This window comes from Crotalus tigris, unplaced genomic scaffold, assembly GCF_016545835.1.
Source record: "Crotalus tigris isolate CLP2741 ecotype Arizona unplaced genomic scaffold, ASM1654583v1 scf7180000020270.473046, whole genome shotgun sequence".
In the NCBI taxonomy this organism is placed as follows: Eukaryota; Metazoa; Chordata; class Lepidosauria; order Squamata; family Viperidae; genus Crotalus; species Crotalus tigris.
In genome coordinates this window covers 353,225-374,816 of record NW_024097939.1, presented here as the reverse complement: position 1 = coordinate 374,816, position 21,592 = coordinate 353,225, and the positions used below count along the sequence as shown (strand labels likewise).

The following is a 21,592-nucleotide window of genomic DNA, read 5'->3' as shown; positions in this document are numbered from 1 at the left end:
TATTTCTTTTAAAATAAGTAAAATCAAAATTGATCCAGACCAGTGAGGTAGTTTTAGAATGGGTCAACCCTTCAATATTTTCAAGATAAATTTTTAAAAGCAAGAAGGAAAAAGAAACAGCCACCAATATTTATTTTCTTATTTTTTAATTTATAATTTAATTCATTTGCATGGTGTCTACTGCATCTCAAAATGGTATGCAAAGCATTTAACTGGAAAAAAAAATCTATAAAGTGAGAAAAGGGGAAAGAATTCAGACACACAAGGCTGTCTGGGTAATAAATATCAGCAGACACTTAAAACAAAACAGAGGAAGCACCTGCTATATTCTGAGCAAAGTTCCAAACAAATTCTATTGAAAAGAAGGCCCACTTGTGCATTATTGTCAGATGACTGTGTAAGACACTGAGCTTAACAGTACAAAGACTATTTCATTAACCAAGAGGCCATAATGGGAAGTTATCATTTACTTTTGATTATCATATTTATGTATATAGTCTGGCCAAGGGTGGGAGATGCTGGCCATGGTAATTCAGAACCACCAGAGAGGCTATAGGCTATTACTATTACTATTGGCAGCAAACAAACTCCTACAGGAAAACTTCAATTTCCAATTTCTATCTGACCAATCCTTTCTATCCTAAAATATCTTCAAATCAATGGGCCTAGCAATCAGCAGACTAAGACTCTGTGAACCACAGAAATCGAGTGAAGCTGGCCAGTTTTAACCCCTGATCTAACATGATGCGTACAAATCAAGCATATTAAAAAAAAATCAAGCCTGAAATAGCAATTAATATTACCAACCAAAACAAAACCTTGAATTTGACTAGGTGGCTAATAGTCAAGAAGTGGAGCTGCTTTGGTACAGATTAATGTTTTCACACCAGATGCAGTGAACAGAACTCCACATTCTGCACAAGCTGTATTTACAACATTAGCTCCACACACAAATTACAGTTAGCAAACTAAATGTCAATTATAGTGCCCAGATTCAAGATTTAGTCTCTTAATGTAAGGAAAACTTACAAGAATTTCAGAATTCAAATGATGAACAATGTGTTCTGAAAACATTTTACAAAACAGTTTAGAACAAAGAGACATTTTACTGTTAATATGTGCTTTGCCGTTTATTGTTGCATATCTGATCTAATAAACTTTTCAGGTTAAACAAAAATAACTCAAGGCTTTGTCAAGCTTTGTTCTTGAATTTTCTTGCAAAATTTAACTTTGTTAGCAATAATTCTCAGTTGCCGCAACACAGAATGCTATAGAATTGAGTGAAAAACATTAAATTGGATTTCTCTAACAATTAAAACTACAATTAAACAGAAAAGAACAACATCAAACCAATTAACCAGTGGAACAACCTGCCTCCAGAAGCCGTGAATGCTCCAACACTGGAAGTTTTTAAGAAGAAACTGGACAGCCATTTGTCCAAAATGGTATAGGATTACCTGCCTGAGCAGGGGGTTGGACTTGATGACCTCCAAGATACCTTCCAACTTTATTATTATTATTATTATTATTATTATTATTATTATTATTATTATTATTATTATTATTATTATGCAGTTACTGAGATATGTGCATATGCTTGATGGGGAGCTATACATTACACCTTACATCATGGATTGACATATATATATAATTTGTCACATACATTTTATTTATAGTGTATTTGATTTAAATATGAGTTATCCAGCAAGCATGAATTAGACTTAACATCCTGTAATTCTATTTTTAAAAAGGATATAATTGTTTAGTTTAAAATGTATTAACAAGTGTCCAAGGAATATTTTAACTGGAGTTTCCCAATAGGCAACACTGTCATACCTGTTTTCTAAATTATCTGCTTTGCTTGCTAACTTTAATTGTTGAGCAAAATAAACACCAAACCTTCAAACCTAAGTGTGGGGGGGGGAAGAGTGGGCGGGTGTGTGGGAGGAGGGTTATAATGAGAGAAAGAGAAAAAGAGGAGGAGGTAGAGAATTGCATAACTTCCTTCTAAAATCAGTTAAATCTGAAATAGGTCACTGTGACCAATCTTAGCCTCACATTTGTCATTTGTCCCTATGATGTCACATGACTGCATTGTTTAGTGACAGAAATCCCAGCATTACCCCATTGCTGTCGTTAACTGAATTCCACTGGTCATTAGTTGAGGATCCACCCCAATCCCTAACAGGCTTGATCCCTCCAAGCCCTGAGCTTCACTAAGGTAAAGCTTAGTGAAGCCCCCTCCACCTACCTATCTCCTTTCACATCTCTGCCCTTTTGGCCACTCTGGGGTTCTCCAGCTCTATTTTTTTTTTAATCATCACCCTTGTCTATTGGGTTTTTTCCTTGTGGAAAGCTGCTTATTTGCTCTTGCTATAAAATCTTTGTTGGGCTAATAAATGTTACTCCGCCCTTAAAAACAGAAATGTCGCTACTTGTTTAATTCTTCTTGTACTTTTTCCTCCTCAAACACCTGTATAAGCTTGCTATAAATAAAAGTCAAATTGTTTTCAGATAGAACATAACATTTCTAACAATTATTCAAAGCTGTGCATGTCAATACTGCTAAATCAGATCCATTCATTATGGTTTATTAAATATTTATTAAATATTAAAAATATTTTTTTGTTTCTTTCTCTGGTTGACAAGTACACACCATTGACTTAGAGCAGAAAAGCAACTTCAGCTTAGGGGTGATCCCTGACTTATAACAGTTCATTTAGTGACCGTTCAAAATTACAATAGCGCTGAAAAGAGTGACTTATAACCATTTTTCACAACTCCTGCAGCATTCCCATGGTCAGGTGATCAAAATTCACATCTTAGCAATTCATTCATATTTTTGACAGTTGTAGTGTCCCGGGGTCATTTGATCATCTGTTGTGACCATCTGACAAGCAAAGTCAATGGGGAAGCCAGGTTCACTTAACAACCATGTTACTAATTTAACAACTGCAAGGATTCACTTAATAACTGTAGCAAGAAATTAGTTAATACCAAGATGTTCCAGAGATGTAAGTTAGACAGCAAAATTTGGGGAAAGACAATAGTAACTTATTTTCATATAGTTGCTTTTAAAAAGAACCCTCTTCAAAATATCCATGAAATTGCCAGGAGTAAATCTTGACTCAAATAAGTTACCACATGCCATTAGAATCAACAAGCAAAGTATACATTATAAACAGAACTCTTAAAACATTAAAGCATATTTCAGCCTTCATTTTTACAAACTTTGCAGCTGTAATTGTAATAAAAGGCTGGAGATGAGTTCCTCAAATCCCTTTTAAAGCTGTGCTTATAATACCTGTCTCAAAAAAGGGATAGAAAATCACAGCACACAATACCTAAAATTCAAGATTCCACGAACAAAGAAAAAAGACGCATCCTGAAATTAAAGCTTCAAGTCACAATAGTAATATTATCTTATTCTTACCTGTATCGATGTTTATAACCAAGAGATCCAAGTTTGCCGAGTTTTCTTGATAGAGAATTAGATTCATTTTCTGGCATTCTGTTTCAATTGAAAACACACAGTACATTTGTCCTTATAGAACTAGCCACAAATAAAAGAAAATATAGATTGCATGTAGACTTCTTCTATAGTACTGCTGAGGACATCCTCAGAATCAGCCCTCCATTTTGTCGCCAACTTCCTGGTCTGAGATACTCTGCTTTGAAAGTTTGATTATTTCAAGAACATTGCCCACAAGGTTATTGGTGATGTGCTCAGATGCAATCGGCCCACTGCAAGGTCTTCCATCCTACTGGCAGGCTCTGCACTTCCATGGCCATTTTCACTGTGGCTATCAAAGAGACCAGCAGCCCTCCCATCTCCTCCCAATCATAACTGAAGGGCGATTTTTCACTGCAGTGTTTTTTTTCTTCGGGAGCTGGAAATCACATAAGATTTTTTTAAGTTCTATCCATACAAATATTAATTTTTAAAACATCACCCATTTTCACCTCCCCCAAAGAAATATCACTAAGCTGTGGTTTGGATGCTGAATATTTGGTACATTGAGAAAGGGACAGGGAAAATCTTCACTGGGGATGTTTTTTGAGGGTAGCCCAAAGAAACCTCAAGGTCATTTTTCTCTTAAGAGGAGAGTCTCTTGTGTATTGCTGTTTGTTTGCCATCACTAGCAAACCTTATTCTGAAGTAATCAATTAACTACAAGTCCATTATAGGTCAAATCCTTGGCAGTATATTTCCACAGAGATGGTTCCTGGTTTTCTTGGCCAGAACTGAGACCACAGTCCCTGTGTTTCTTCAGGACTGAAATAAAGCTTTCTCACTAGCTGCTTCTGTTTTGTATTCCAGATTTGCGATGATGGGCCTGCAGTCATATTTATTTCTTCTCTTTTGCCTCCATAGAATGTGCCATTTAGGGCAATTTGACAGCAATAGACAGAAAGCTCGTTGAGGTGGAAACACGATAATCATTATTATCAGGAGAAATCTGTTTGCCTATCCCTATTAATTATTTGGATCCGTAGAATCCAGGAAGAGAGAAAGTTTGTTTTATGCATTATAGGAGTTGTGGTGGCGCAGTGGTTAGAATGCAGTATTGCAAGCTAACTCTGCCAGTGCCAGGAGTTCAATCCTGACCAGCTCAAGCTTGATTTAGCCTTCATCCTTCTGAGGTCAGTAAAATGAGGACCCAGATCGTTGGGGGCAATATGCTGAAAAGAACCATGAAGCGGTATATAAATCTAAATGCTATTGATATTGCTATTATTGATATATAGGTTAATTGAAAAACACAGAGGTGGTTGGAAGAAGGCTGGTGGTTCCTTTTCCCAATGTATTGGTTCACATTAAAGGGGAAGATTCTTCGACTGGAGATTAAAGTCAAAATTATAGGCAAGCAGTTAGAAAGGGAGAATATCAGTGGTAGAGATGTATGTTTATTTTCAAGAAAAAACTGGAGGTGTGGGCGGGCATACAAACTTCTTTTCACAGAATGACCTTGGGAAATAGGAGAGAGCTGGCAAGACTGGACAACTGGCAAGTAAAAAGTGTCTCGGTCTACAGAAGGGAGGAGGAGAAATGTTTCAGAATGGATCTCGCCTATTTTTCTGAGGAGTAAAAGGAAAGAAGAAATACTTTCAGATCAGTCTTACAAGAGTCTATTAAGGTAAGCTTACAATAGAATTAGTACTCATAGTCGTGCTTCTTATCTGGACCTTGCAGGGCTAACCATAGCTACTTTCTGTCACTATATAAATGAGCTCTTAGTGACAACTTTTAGAGACAAATGTGTAAGATCAAAGATTCTCTGAATTGCAACAACAGACTACAATGAGAAGAAAAGGAACTGTACTTGTCTATTTCAGAAAAGTCTCCCTTCTGTAGACCGAGACACTTTTTACTTGCCAGTTGTCCAGTCTTGCCTGCTCTCTCCTATTTCCCAAGGTCACTGAAGATTAGTTTAAGACTCACTCAATTCAATAGAACAACAGCACAAGACTACTTTAATGATAAGCTACAAGGCAAAATAACATAAATATTAATACAGAATATAAGAGCCGACTTCAACTTTTTGTTTCAAAGAATTCTACAAATACAAATCACAATTCCAATTCATAAGCACAGAATTCCTTAAGTATTATAAAACTGTCATGATCTTATATATTGCTATGAAAACACTTCTAGATTGAATTATTATTTCCCTGCCATTGGAACTAGCAGTCATACATAACTTACAAGTACAACCATTCATTTAGTGACCATTCAAAGTTATGACAACACTGAAAAACGTGACTTACAACTTGTCCTGACCCTTAAAACCATCACAGCATCCCCAAATCACACGATCAAAATTCAGGCACTTGGCAACCAGCATGTATTTATGATGGGTGCAGCATCCTGGGGTCCATGATCGCCATTTGCAACTTTCCCAGCCAGCTTCCAACAAGCAAAGTCAATGGAGGAAGCCGGATTCACTTAATGATGTGATTCACTTAACAACTGCAGTGATTCACTTAATAACTATGACAGAAAGTCGTAAAATTAGGCACGACTCTTTTAGCAACTGCCTTGCTTAGTGATGGAACTTCTGGGTCCAATTGTGGGCGCAAGCCCACAATTCTTTTTAATTCATTCATATCTGAGTGTTAATATCTCTCTAAGAAATTCGGTAGTTTGGGTTACAAAAAATGGACCTCTGACAAGCAGGAAAAAAAAGATTAAGTCAAGCAAAATCAGTATCCCAGAGCTACAACATTACAGTAATTGGAAAATGCTTGCCTGAGCAGTTGCAGATCAAAGCCAGTGGCTACTTATCTACCATTCTTATTTTTGGATCCAAACCAATCTGATGAAATGTGCACACCTATCCTAAACATAGCTAGACAAACAGAAGAATCCAAAATACTTGTTTTTTAAACTCTAGGTAAGTTTTAAATATATCTTCCGTAATAGAGGACAGGAAGACCTGGAGGAACATTGTCCATGGGGTCGCGATGGGTCGGACACGACTTCGCAACTAACAACAACAAAAATCTGCTCAGATATGTCTTTTTTACTATCATCATTCAGTAACAGATTCCTTGGAGCTTCAGCTCACCTACCTGAAGAATGTGTGCTGTTCTACACAACATTTCCATAAATGCTTGCATGCAGTTTTGTTGTGTGCTTCAAAAAAGAAGGAAGTTTCGTTACACTGAAATGAAAAGGATGATAATATTATGGGAATTATTCTGATGTAAAAGGTTTGTACTCAATAACCTGAGCTCATGAGTGCTAAATACACTTTTCATGTCTAGCCTAGATCAAGGACCATTTGTGGTCATTGAGAATTTCACTGAAGTTATTAGCCTACTGAAAATATGTAGAACTCTGATCACTTTACTTTGGGAGATCAGCTATTACCTCAAGTACTACTTAAATCATTTTGACTGTTGGTAAGGCATTTGTCTTTTTCTTTGGTTCATTAACTGGAAACCAAATAGATGTACCAGAGTTGCTTTAATTACAAATTGTTTTGTATAGAGTACGAAGATACAGGACTGACCTATAACAAAAGTAATGCTAAAATCATTGAAGAATATACAGTATTAGCAGAAATCATCCCAAACACATGTTTATTAGCTGTGAGATGTATAGAAAATACTACTGAAGAAAGTTTGTAGCTCTTTTTCAAAAATCACCTCTATCAACAAGATGTCCTAAACATTTCTTTTTAAAAAGGGAATTCATGCACAAAAAATACTACCCTTTAATTAATTCATAGACATTGTAAGTGGAATTAGAGTACTTTCAACAACCAAAGATAATCTGCTATATCTAAAACTTGAATAAAAATAATCTTATTATAACGGATTGATTTTTAAAATGAAGAAACTCTATACAACCCTATAAAATACTGTTTTTTAAAGTACACAGGATTGCAGGATTTAACTTCCTTCGTGAGTATCACTCTTCTAGCCCCACTAGTAAGAAAAAAAAATAAATCTACTGTAAATTATAAGATCATTGGGTGCACCTGAAATACTATTTGCATTCTTTACATCAAATTCTAAGATACTTGAAATAGAAACTATATACACACTTTATCAAATAAATTCTCACATAGTGAGAATAAAAGAATCAAGTCTCCTCTACCGACCCTTCTTTGGTATATTGAAAGACTTAAAAGATGAACAAATTCACGTCAGAATATAAGGTACTGTTTTCCTGTCAAGTCATGTGAAACTATAATCTTATGAGAATGGTGGCAAAGCCTTTCATCTTCAAGTATAATTCCAGCATAGCAGCCAGAATGACTTTCAATGAAAACAGCATCTCTGAAGTTTTTCTTTTTTAAATCTGGCAAACAGAAAACATTAGGAAACAAAGTTCTCATCTCCTTGCATATGATAAGTTAAATCATACTCTAATTTGTAATAGGTATGGTATGATCAACACAGAACAGAGAAGAACAATGACTTTGTGGGTAATTCTGACACTATATTTTTGTTGATTTCAGCCTAGGATTAGATTTATTTGGAGGTGCAGGGGAGGTGCATATAGACTACTGGCGCAGGTTCAGCTTATGAGTCACCAAGAGATTCAGATCCTTTATACATGTACTGCTGAATATTATGGTTACACCTCTCTTATCCCTTTGATTTTTCCTATTCAAATGAAGGACACAGTATTAAAATTTTACTTTGTGGATTCTGTCTATTGTTCCAGCTTGTCAAAATTCTGTATTTTGAGACTGACAAAATAGATGCTTAGCATTGCCCTCTAGCTTTTTACTAACAACAAATTGGATAACATATTTTGTAATCCCCCATCAAAGTAATTTATAAATATGTTGATTAATACAGGGCCTAGAAAAAAGGACCTGTAGTATTGCCACTTCACATTTCCTTCCATCTTATTGTGAAGTCACTTGACATATAGAAGAAACTGTGTATAACTATTTAACCAGTTCTGTAATTATTTAAAGATAGCATAGCTCAGTCCACATTTTCTACTAGAATTTCATCGGAAAAAATGTTATTCCAAAACAATCCAAATAGATTTGGAAAGTTGATGCAATGCAGTTTGGACATTCATATCAATGCAGAAAATTGAATACATTTGAAAGACCTTATCATTCAGCAGCGTTTCTTTAACATGTTCCTTTTATAAAAGGAGAAATGAGAAACAGGGCCATTCCACTGAAAAAAATCAGAGGAAAGAAACAGCTTAATGGTTCTGCTCCCTCCCTCAGGGATATAGCAAAGAAGGAGATGGAAAACAAGGCCAGACCACTGGCTCAGCTAGGATTCAAACATTTGCAGTTCTGGAGTTCTTTCTTTTGCAGCTAGACATATTCTAATTCAGAAATAATGCTTAAAGGAGCTTCTTTCTTCCTGCCCTATCCCAATCTCTTTATGTGCGTGTGTGCAAATGTGTATACTCTGGTTTTCAGACAGCAGGCTTGTAAAAGGATTCTTTTTTAAAGCAGATCTTTATGAGCTGCTATTTAAGGTTTTCAGCTGAAAAGCAGATGAAATGCTTGAAATAAATCAACAGGACTTAAAAAATTACTGCATTTTTAAAAAAATAACTTGTATATATTACACATAATTTTAAGTGTATTTTGGGGATAAGCTCTCCAACTAATTTCATCTTACACTTCAATTGGTAATTTATCAACAGCACATCTGTGATTGCTACTTTCTATCCTCGGGACTGAATTTTAGAGAGTCTATTTACCCAAACATGTTTCAGCAGGTATCAATACCTGGCTGATCTTGTTGGAAGGTAAGTTGGAAGCTAACAAGAATGAACCTGGTAAATACTTGACTGAGAGAATAACAGGACTGTATGCTGAAGAAATGTCCTGGAAGAAAGTCATTACAAAACACTTCTACACCAAGTAGCCCAGAAAGCTACACAGATACCAAGTATCGGGTATTTATTGATTCACTTTGATTCACTCTTAAACTTTATGTTATTTGTTGTATAAATTTGCTTTCCATCTCATCCACAAATTGGAGATCTTGGAAGAATAACAGTGAAATTTTTGATCTCGAGTTACTATTGCCAAGCAATTTGCTCTATTTATTTTGCAATCACCAAATATGGATGCTACCTCACTGCCATTTAATATAAGACTCGACTATCATTCTAGCTAACTTTTCTCTGTAGAATGTTTCCAATACCAAAATGTTTTGGGCAAGCTCTGTCCCTATCTCTTTCTTTCTTTATTACTGAATTATTGTGATGGACAATATACAATCCCAGTTGTAGTACAACAATGTAATTCCATTACTTAATTAAAATTAGAATGCTTTTAACCAGGATTAATAATAAAGTCACATCATTTCCAGCCCCCCCCCTTTTTTTTCTTGTAATGACCCTGCAATCCCTTGCATTGGGTGGAGTTGGGTGACCGAATGGAGTTGAGCGTTGGCTGGATGCCCTTGCTGATGCCTATGCAGAGTTCACAGTAGATAGTAGATATTTTCTCTTTGTGCCCAGATAGAGAAATATCTGCCGTTATCTAGGATCGAATTCACAGCCTCCTGATTGTGAGGTGAGAGCTCCACCTCTAGGCTACCACGTCACTCATACAGGCACATTTATTATATACATAAATTATACATTAGTTGCCTTACTTTCATATACGGAGACATTACTTAAATTTACATAGACATTACAGGCAGTGCAAACACTCTATTGTAACAGTTGTGTTAGAATTACAACTCTTCTTCCTAGTGTTTTTTTTCCTACAAGTTCAGAATCTATTTTCGGATCAACCGAATTTAGAGTGTTTACTTGTGACTGGAACTGATTGATTGGCTGGTCACCCATGTATGATATTGTGGGTTACAGAGAGTGACTGCCTAAACTAAAGCAGTTTTCATGCCTAAGGCGAAACTAGAACTCAGTCTCCTGGTTTTTAGACTGACGCCTTAACACTACAGCAAACTGACTCTCTTGTGTTGGAATTGTAACTACCAGCCATGATCCGGAGGGTATCATGTCAGGCAAGGCTACATTGTAAGAATTTTAAAAGCCCCACCTCAAATGTAAGAGATAGACAAAAAGACCAGTAGCCAAGGGTATCACTAATTTTTTTCTATAACTTTCCCCATTAATAATAATAATAAAATTATGACGGTGCTGAAAAAGAAGACTTACTTGTCCTTGAAGTTCTGGCCATCCCAGAACAGTGCAGTCACTTTATCGCAATCTGGGTACTTGGCCATTGGCTTGCAATAGCCCATGGTCATGTGATCACTGTTTGCAACCTTCCCTGCTGGCTTTCCACAAGCAAAATCAATGGGGAAGCAGACAGGGGAGGTCATAAATCACTTGCACTCTCTTCTGCCTGGAAATAGCCACTCCCGACTCTACCACCCTGGAGCTATTCCTTGCATGCCCTCCCCTGCCTAACCACTGCATCCTCCAGCCTTCCACATTCCCATGTCTCGCAGGCCACCCGCATAACCTCCTCTACCTGGCAACAGCCATCCCTGGCCCAACATCTTACATGGCTGCCTGCTTGTGAATTGCCTGAGACTTGCTTAACGCGTGATTGCCATTGCTAAGTTAATGTGGTCATGTGATCTCATGCTTTCTGACCATACTGTTTAGTGACGGAAATTTCTATTTCAATTACTATCCCTAACTGACTACTCATAGTTGTTTACAAAACAATCCTTTGCAGATTAAATAAATCTCACATTTAATTATATTCTGAAATTATTGGATCTATATCCTACCTTTATTTTGTACTACTCAAGTTAGTGTAAATATTCCTGCCTCTTATTTTCCCCACAACACTTAAACTGTGAAGTGGGTCGGTCTGGCCCACAATCACCCAGCCAGCTTATTAATGCCTTTTATTGTTTTCACACTTTTTACAGAGTTGACTGCTTCCATAACAGAATTAATTTAAAACTACAAAAATATAAACTTACATCTTTTCCCAAAACTCTAAGTTCAAAGTGAGCTTCTTTGAAGTGGACCCTGGTAATTCTAGGCCTAAAATGTTTAAAAAACAAAACAAAACGTACATTAAGATAGAAATGAATTTATTCAGGAAATATTGAAAGAATCAGTCTAACTATAAAGAGTTAATAAAATAGACATTCTTTAATACCTTAGAAAAATATAGGTATATCTATTCCAATTCTCTATAATTGATAGATCAGAAATTAATTCTAAATTGGAAATAAGCATTCCATAGCCCACCACGACTCTAAGTTCGATTTTCCCCAAGTTGTTTTATAGCAATAGTTAATGCAAATAATATATTATAGATGCAGGTAATAACTGAATATAGTGGTATATATACAACATAGAATAAACCTGTTAACACTGTACTAATAGAAGAGAATATTTGTAGCATAGGGTTGAATTGTGGCGCCTCACACTCATATGACCACAATTTACAACTTTTTGCTGAAAACCGGCTTTTCCAGTTTTTGCAAAAGTGCCCTAGAGCAACCATGGGTTTACTTAACAACTTATTCACTTAATGACCAAGCAATTTGCTTAACAACCACTGAAAGAAAAGGTAGTAAAATCAGGTTGGATACGTGATCACCTGCTTTACGTTATCACAACTTATGACCATAATGAGCAGGCTCTTTTACGGTTATAAACGGAGGACTGTGTATGTAGTTATCAAAACATGCAAGGGTGTATCCATGCAATCATCAGGACTCATACCTCAATCAAAGGGAGTTTATTCTTTACCAATTTACTTGGAAGATTGAATAGATGGAAAAGGAACAAAGTGTGCATATATATTGTTGCTTACCATCCATTATTGATAAGGACTATAGATTTTACTTACCAAAAATACTTTCCTACTTGCTTTTTATTCTTATAAACAACTACTCCTATAGGCTTCAATCCCAGAAAATATTCAGATTTGTTTTCACCCTGGAAAAAAAATGTTAAATTAAATTATATTTGTTAATGTGATACTTTTTTCAAAAGAAAAACATTTTTCGCATAGATCACTGTGTAGAGATAAAGAAGAACATTTTCTAATATGGTTCCATCATAGTAGATGCAAAAAAAAAATCCACTGTCAATATTAAATAAACTTCCACTCTCTCCACTTAAATCTGACCTACTAATTATCTATTATTTCCTATTATTTTGAACTTCTTGAGGACTTTACTCAGATTCTGTGTTGTTTTTATAATTTCCTGCCTGAACATATCTGTTGCATGTATATTCCTTTTATCTTCTAGTGACACTGAGAATAAATCCCTCAGATTTGTAATCTCATACTTTTTATAATAGTTAATTGCCTTTTGTATGGCAACCCAACCACTATCTTTAACAGAAAGTTCCCTAATCCATGCTTAACCCAAATATGAATTTTCAAGGATTTAACTTTTGTCTTTAAAAAAGTATCTTGTTCTAGAGTAAAAGAATTACTGCTTTGCAACAGATTTCAAGGATTGCTGACCCTGTCCAAGATCCAAAGAATTATACAGTATAGTCTACAAGCCTACTAGGCTCAGCCTTCTGAATGTCTTCTAAGCTGCTTTTGGAATGGAAGAAAGTGTAAATAAATTTGTGGTTCAGCACTGTAATTTGCTTTTCCAGGAAAATAACTCAACAATTCCACTAACACAGGGTCCCCAACCCACAGGCCATGGACCGGCACTGGTCCATGCCCTTTAGGAACCAAGCTGCATAGCTGGAGGCAAGCAGTGGTGAGTGAGCAAAGCTCATCTGTATTTGCACTGTCTCAGCTCCACCTTAGATCATTAGGCATTATATTCCCATAGGAGCGCTAACCCTACTGTAAACTCTGTATGCGAGGATCTAGGCTGCACGCTCTTCCTCTTCCCCTCCCCTCCCCACTGAAAAATTGTCTTTCACAAAACCAGTCCTTGGTACCAAAAAGGTTGGGGACTACTGTACTAACACATAGTTTGTAAAGTATTCATCCTTTTCAAATTCTTTGAAAGTTTACATATCTTTCCCATGGAATGCTATTACAAGATGGCCCTGTTGACTCGGGGACTCTGAGTGAACAAATAACACCAAAGTTTATTGATTGCTTATATTTATTTTGTAAACAAAATCATTCAACATAATGAATTCCCAGTGGGAACACGTAACAATCTTTAAATTAAGAAACTAAATATACTGTAGGTAGTCCTCAATAATGACAACTTGTTTAGCAACCACTTGAAGTCATAACAGTGCTGAATGAATGGTAGCTAAAGCTGACCCTTGAAGTATAATTGTTGCAACCCCACCATGGTCAAGTGATTAAAATTTGGGGCATGGCAGCTTGTCCACATTTATAACTGCAACATGCTCTTCGACTCCCCCCATCTGCTAACTACAGTATCTCTGTTCTTTCCGTTGCCCTGCATTCTGCCGCCTATCCCTGTTGCCCCCCATCCTCAGCTTCCCCAATAAGATATTGCTATGCAATCAGCTTACAGTATTCTTTTGAAATCTCTCCAAACTTGGAGGGGGAGGGGGGCACGAGGGAGAAAAAGACAAGCAATATCTGTAGGCAATTACTTATTTGCTTGACCTTTTGTCACTGTTGGCACAACTGCATTACTCTCAATGGGAAAAACAAACAATTCCTTTCTCTCCAATCTCTCTGCTCTGCGAGGGGGGGGGAGATAAAAAAAACCCACCAATCTGGCATAATAATAATAATAATAGTAGTAAAGTTGGAAGGGACCTTGGAGGTCATCTAGTCCAACCTCCTGCTCGGGCAGGAAACCCTACACCATTTCAGACAAGTGGCTGTCCAGTCTCTTCTTAAAAACTTCCAGTGTTGGAGCATTTACTGCTTCTGGAGGCAAGCTGTTCCACTGATTAATTGTTCTCACTGTCAGGAAGTTTCTCCTTAGTTCTAGGTTGCTTCTCTCCTTGATTAGTTTCCACCCGTTGCTTCTTGTCCTGCCTTCAGGTGCTTTGGAAAATAGCTTAATTCCCTCTTCTTTATGGCAGCCCCTGAGATATTGGAATACTGCTATCATGTCCCCCCTTGTCCTTCTCTTCGTTAAACTAGACATACCCAATTCTAGCAACCGTTCCTTATATGTTTTAGCCTCCAGTCCCCTAATCATCTTTGTTGCTCTTCTCTGTACTCTTTCTAGAGTCTCAACATCTTTTTTACATCGTGGTGACCAAAACTGGATGCAGTATTCCAAGTGTGGCCTTACCAAGGCATTGAAGAGTGGTATTAATACTTCACGTGATCTTGATTCTATCCCTCTGTTAATGCAGCCTAGCACTGTGTTGGCCTTTTTGGCAGCTGCAGCACACTGCTGGCTCATATTTAGGTGATTGTCTACTAGGACTCCGAGGTCCCTCTCACAGTTACTACTATTGAGCATGGTGCCACCTATGCTGTACTTGTGCATTTGGTTTTTCTTGCCTAAATGTAGAACCTTGCTTTTTTCACCATTGAATTTCATTTTGTTAGTTAGTGCCCAGTGTTCAAGTCTGTCCAGATCCTTCTGTATCTTAAGCCTGTCTTCTGGAGTGTTGGCTATTCCTGCCAGCTTGGTGTCGTCTGCAAATTTGATGAGTTCCCCATCTATCCCTTCATCCAAATCGTTGATGAAGATGTTGAAGAGTACTGGGCCCAGAACAGAGCCCTGGGGCACCCCACTACACACTTCCCTCCATATAGATGCAGTTCCATTGAGGACCACTCGCTGAGTACGGCCGGTCAGCCAGCTACGGATCCATCTGGTGGTGGTTCTGTCTACCCCACATTTTTCTATCTTGTCAAGTAGTAGGTTGTGATCTACTTTATCAAATGCCTTACTGAAGTCCAAGTAAATTATGTCCACAGCATTCCTCTGATCCACTAATTTTGTCACTTGGTCAAAGAATGCAATAAGATTTGTCTGGCATGATCTATTTTTGACAAACCCATGTTGGCTTTTAGTAAGGCTTTGTTTGATAATATGCACTGAGAATAATGGCAATCATATGATTGAAAGATCCTGTGAAGGTTGCCAATGGTTATTAATGGGCTGTAAAGTGATTTTTTTTTTCAGCACTGCTTTAACTTTGAATTGTTGCTGAATGGATAGCTTTTAGGTGAAAACTTCCCATATGTGTTTCAAATTATGTTATCTTCCATAGAGTTCCTTCATTGATATCATTTTTAAAAATAATTTGTACTTATTTACAAATACTGTGGTAGAAGCATTAACTATGGTAGATTTCTATGTTTTTTAATGAATTCTTTTTGTGTCTTTAGTCTATCTCTTGAGACCAGAGGTATCATGTTGCCATAAGTAATCTTTCTTGTCCTTGGAATAAAAAGCATTTGACAGTGATGTTCTTTAGTTCCTTCTGAGTTCCAGATGGCTTCCACACTTGCTGTCATTTAGAAAAGCTGTGGGGACTTGGAACTTCACCCACGCCTTTGAGAAAGGAAAGGGAGACTCTTCATTTCATCATCTTTGCCATCTTTTACCTTTATTTCTCATGTTTTATTGATTTTATTGTAATTTATTTGATTGTTGGGAGCTGCCCAGAATTGTTGAGAGCTGGGCAGCATACAAGTTTAATAAATAATAACAATATGAACAACATTATTATTGTGAAATTCTTGGGCTTATTTTAGCTTTTAAGAAATTCCAAATGTTTAACAGACTTTCTCTTATAATATATCCCTTCAGATTCTTGTCTTCTTTTGTTTCCTTATACCATAAATATCCTGACATTCACTGATTATTTCTGTAATTAATACTTTAAAGAAAATCCGGAAGTGAACACACATTTTGTACATACCCATACAATCTGTTGAATAGCTATCAAGTGATTCTTAGTTTAGAAGAAGAAAAAATTATGAAACTCAGTCAATTGCATCCCCAAGTTACTAAAGGCCTAATAAATTATTAACCAAACAAATAAATAAGGTATAATGAAGTTGCGCTCAATTGTAACTTTAAAAATATTACTTACATAGACGGGATAAAGATCCACGCCATACATTTCAAGTGTCTTTGCTACTCCTAAGTAATTCAATTCTGCTTCAGCTGGAACTTGGCCACTGTTGAATAAAATAACATTCTTATATGTATTTATTCACAACAAAGTCCAAAAATTCAAAGCTGGCAGCTAATACCTTATACAACACATTAAAATCCTTACAAATTATACATGATGTTCATTAGATTATATAATCCAAAACCTTCAAAATTCAGCAAAATATACAATCCTTCTATCATTTCAGAGATGCATGTACTAGCTATATTAATAGTATTTTCAGCTAAAGCTCATGCACTGCTTTTATTGGGAACCCAAATGGGACTGTATGGAAACTTTGATTCCTCAAAGAAGATAAGAGTCAATATTTGAAGGAATATATTTAAAGTGAGAGAGTATATGTCCAGTACAGTTTTCCACCAAGAGACTGAGATGATCAAAGTAAAGACTAGTATATGGTTATGGTTTCTTACTAAGCTACTGCCTTTTTTATCATTTATGCTCATTCACTCTGATGATAATTTTGAAAGATCTTGAAAATCATTCCAGCAGAAACTGAAGTACTATGGGTTTTCACAAGCTGTAGTCTGATGATGTACTTGTAGGTAGGCAGTGTCAGTTCTTAAGCAGTGTTTGGAAGGCCAACAAGATCAGTTGGTTCTGCTTAGAGACATATAGTTTACAGGTTAATCTTCTTCTTTAGGCCAGCAAAATATTTACATCAAATAATTGCCTCCAAATTTAGAAGAATTCTAACCTTAACAAATTCTTATATATTTTCAACAGCTTTTCTTCACAGGAAAATGTTGAGTTGCCCTTGTAGCGTAGGGACTACTGAATCTATATCTCATATTCAGTTGTAATTGTACCTTTTATAAAAATACAAGGTTACATTTTGTACCCCTCTTTCAGTAAATTTTCTAGGCCATTCATATCTCTTTTATATAATATGTTGCTGTCTCATCACTGCAATTCTCCTTCTCTGAATGTGGCAAAAATCAGTTTGCTTATAGAACTCTCTTTGAATTGACTACACTGCAATAAAGTTTCTCTTTTATAGGTTTGTACTTAGTAATTCTTTTTGGAATACTGATCACAGAACATATTAAACTTGTTTTTCAATACAAAGAAAAACAAATTACTACAATTTCCATGTGATTAACTGCCCTAATAAAAGAAATTTATGTTACTTATGGTTTACGAATAAAATATCAAAAAAGTTTTGTTTCTTTCATAGATCCTTCAATATACAGATGTGGCAACAAGCAAACTGGAACCTCCTCTAATGTTGTTTGTCCTCCCTCAAGTAGGTCTATAACCTCCAGTAGTGAAACACCCACAAACCTAGGAAGCAAGCTTTTCCATTGATTAATTGCTGTTATTGTCAGAAAATTTCTCCTTACGTCTAGGTTGTATCTCTCTTTGACAAGCTTCCACACATTACTTCTTGTCCTGCATTCTGGTGCCGGAGAGAATAAGTCAATCCCCTCTTTTTTGTGACAGCCCTTCAAATACTGGAAGAAAGTTATCATGTTCCCCCTGATCACTGCCCCCTGATGCACTGTTTCACACAGGTAAAGATACAAGAGTTTTAGTAGTTTATAGATTGCTTTCATCTTTTTTTTCACCACCACTTTTGATGAAATGTGTCATGCTTCTGCATCTACAGAAATACAGGATTTCCTGCCAGTATTTTTCATGTTTACCTATACCATTTAGTGGCGAGATTTGCACTTGCTAAATCATAATGTGGCATGCATGTTTGGCATAACATGAAATGTAAATGAATCCATCTGTTTATAAACCATAGTTTAGAAACCTAGTAAAATATAATCATTATTATGAAAACATGAAGCCTCCTTCAAGTCAATTCAGTTGCTGCAATTTCACAGAAATATTTCTGTAATTTTCTTAGTAGCAGTAAAGAAATGATTTTCACTGCCTTACCCTGGGGTTATATTTTAACTTTCTACTCTATTTTATAACTCCAAATATTCACTGACTTTCTCCCATCTAAATAGACCTGCCTAGCTTCCAACTCAAGACAAAGTTGTTCAGATGCTTCTACCTAATTGTCTATTGTATAAACCTAGCCATCAGTGTTTTATTAAATAAACCATAATTTTGAAAAATTAGTTAAGATATTCAGACCAACATCTCCAGTCAGAAATCACAAACATATCTCAAATCCAATAGCATTTTAGAACAAATATGAAATATTCACAGTCCTTAACTTTATCCTTTAAAGCTGATATGGAATAATGCTGATTTTACTGATATGAAAAATAATATTGACTTTACTGCTGATATAAAGAAAAATATTGATTTTTTACTGTTCTGACATCTGAATCAAAGTTCTTTTCAATTCAAGCACAGACAGATGACTCAATAAAGATGATTGTAAAACAGACATTTATTCAGGAATACTACTGAACTCACGTTTCTTGTAGTTTCTTCTGGATATTGCATATCTGTTCATCTCTATAGGTAAAAAATCAATAATTCCTTCACATCACCTTCTAACGTGGGTTAAGATAAGAAAGGGATCCAACACATAAGCATATTTTAAAAAGCAGTCAAAGTAAACGTCCTTCACAGAAGAGGGCTGCTTCTTTAATGCTTTTTCTTTGTACAAGTTGTCATTTGACATTAGTTAATAAAAACAAATTCTTACATCAGAGTTTTGTGTATTTGTTCTATGGTATCTTCTAATTCTTCTTTCTGGTCAGGAACAAAACGGTACTCCGAAACATAACCTGCAGTATGCTTGCATGGATCATAGTCTCCAAGTTCAGCTATACAATGCACACAAAAATATGAATTCTTTAAATTGCATACTTGTGGATAGATATTCACATAAAACATTTTGTTGGAATTACTCAACTAAAAATAATCCAAATTAATCTAGATTATAGCATTTAATTCAAAAAGTGGAAAGTAGGAATATGGAAGAGAAAATAAGAACAGAAACATTTATTCACACAGAAAAAATTAAATATGGATCCCATTTAACATGTTGCATTAAAACAGGCATTTCGGTGAGTATATGTTGTTCTGTGGCTCACCTGTTTTTCTTTTGTATCCCCTTGCAGAGAAGAAAAATTGATGAAAAGGGGATTACAAGAGAGTAAGCAGGCATACATAGGTGAATATACATTGAAAGGAATGTAGTGATGCTAACAGACCTAAGTACAGTGTATGCTGCTTACTCCTTGTAATTATTTCTTCACCAATTTCTTTGCTCTGTAAGGGAAAGATGAGAAAAAATTGGATCAGGCACAGGAGAAATTGCTTACAAAGGTAGCCTGTTTTTTTTCCTTTCCGTCTTGCAAAGGCAATTGCCTAAACAATGGAGAATGGGGGAGGGGAATAAACAAGCAATCTTTGTAGGCAATCTCTCCTGCGTTTGACATTTTTCTCTCCCCCCTCCCAATGGAGACTGGAGAAGAATGGATTACAAGAGAGTAATCATGCACATGACGGGGAATATACCACGCTTTTGCATAGCATGTTCACAGCTACCAGTACCACTTCATTCCTTTTGATGTATAGGCCCCATAGTGTGTCTCCTTATTGTTTTGTATCTATTTATTTCCAATGAATGTAAATACAGACATTAATTCCCTTATCCCAGTGCTGTGGTGAGCATTCCAAAGGGTGGAGGAGTGGGTGAAAAAGAAAGTAGAAATAAAATTATTAGATGGCAAACAAAAGCTTAAAATGTGAAACTGATTAGTCTGGTCAGTTATAGATAGCAGCTGTTAGAGTAGTTGGCTATCCCATTGCTGGGGTGAACATTCCAAAGAATGGAGAAGAAGGGAAAAGGAAAGCACAGTCACAGTTATATGGCTTCCCTTCTTAGTGACTACTTGCTTAACAATAATGACACATGGACAACCTCAATCATTTTCAACTAAGAAACTTAACATTTTACATCAGATCAAATCAAAAATCTTAGAGGATTCCTGAAAATTCATTCAGATAAATCCGCCATCAATAGACACCTAGAGATAAACCTCACTTACACACTATTTAAAAGACATAATCAAAAGTCTAGGAAGAAAAGAACTAGCCAGAATATAACCTCTCTAGCAGCCAACCTCTCTAGCAGATTAGCAGGAAATGGCAGCAGATAAGCAAGTAAGGGAGAAATCATACTTCACCAAGATTGCTGGCAACCTAGTAATGGTAGTCCTCCCTTAATAATCCTTACTAAAACTGGCAACTAAGCACTAAGCAAAACAGTCACTAAATGAGATATCACATGTGCTTTCTGGCTGGAAAGAGACATAACCATTCAGTTTCACATTTGGCTTTTATTTGCCTTCTAACCATTTCCTTCACACTTTGGAATGTTCAAATGCCTGCTTACTGTCTTATACATGTCAAAAGCAACGCAACTGCACCTGCAAACTGGTGCTGGGAGGTACAGGTAGGCTATGCAAACAGCTTACAGCACTCTCTTGAAATCTCTTCCTCTCCAGTCTCGGGGATGTGTGTGTGACTGTGTGGAGCAAGCAATTTCTGTAGGCAATATTTGCCTGAGCCTACCCCCCTGATGATCTTCAATATTTCCCTCAGTCCTGAAATTCTTCAAAATGATACTCTGAAAGAGGGTATATTATATTTCTCCATCAAGTGACTCTAAATAAAACAAAATAATTACAAAAGCATTCTGGAAGAATTGATGTAACAAGTTCAATATAGTTGAACATTTTATGATGTGGTCCTACATAAACTGAACTCAGTTTTCTATGAATTAAAACTGTATATATATTCACTTTGCATATAAATATTAAAGAAGACACAGCTCTTTTAAAAGCTAACAGATCTGTGGTGGCACCGGTTCTGTGGACTATTACTCCCTTCCCCATTAAAAATTTAATATGGAGTGGATCTCTGATAAAGCACACCTAACAGCAAATTTTGGTAATCTTGAACATTGTCACACAGCTAATCTAGTGCATAGGTTTAGTGAACCTAAACCATTATGGTTGAAACAGGAATCAATGGGCTTTTTTCAGGAAACCATGACTAAAAATGCTGATCTTACACTATGTGTGAGTCAACCTTGTGTGAACATGGGCATCCAATGCATGCATTTATTATCCCTCTGGAATGGATCTTGAAGAACAAGGAATTCATATCAATCTACTACAG

At 36.2% G+C, this 21,592-nt stretch overlaps 1 protein-coding gene across 6 annotated transcripts in view; it reads right to left on the bottom strand.

Annotated features, from left to right (window-relative positions):
• Positions 1-21,592, bottom strand: part of EPB41L4A (erythrocyte membrane protein band 4.1 like 4A) — a 92,736-nt gene that overhangs the window by 23,327 nt on the left and 47,817 nt on the right. For all 6 annotated transcript variants that reach the window (XM_039366391.1, XM_039366393.1, XM_039366394.1 and 3 more), the window contains exons 7-12: positions 19,107-19,227; positions 16,409-16,496; positions 12,288-12,376; positions 11,407-11,470; positions 6,574-6,665; positions 3,434-3,511 (exon numbers count right to left, since the gene is read on the bottom strand). In XM_039366391.1, the coding sequence (XP_039222325.1) occupies positions 3,434-3,511; positions 6,574-6,665; positions 11,407-11,470; positions 12,288-12,376; positions 16,409-16,496; positions 19,107-19,227 (532 nt within the window). The remainder of the gene's footprint in view (positions 1-3,433; positions 3,512-6,573; positions 6,666-11,406; positions 11,471-12,287; positions 12,377-16,408; positions 16,497-19,106; positions 19,228-21,592) is intronic.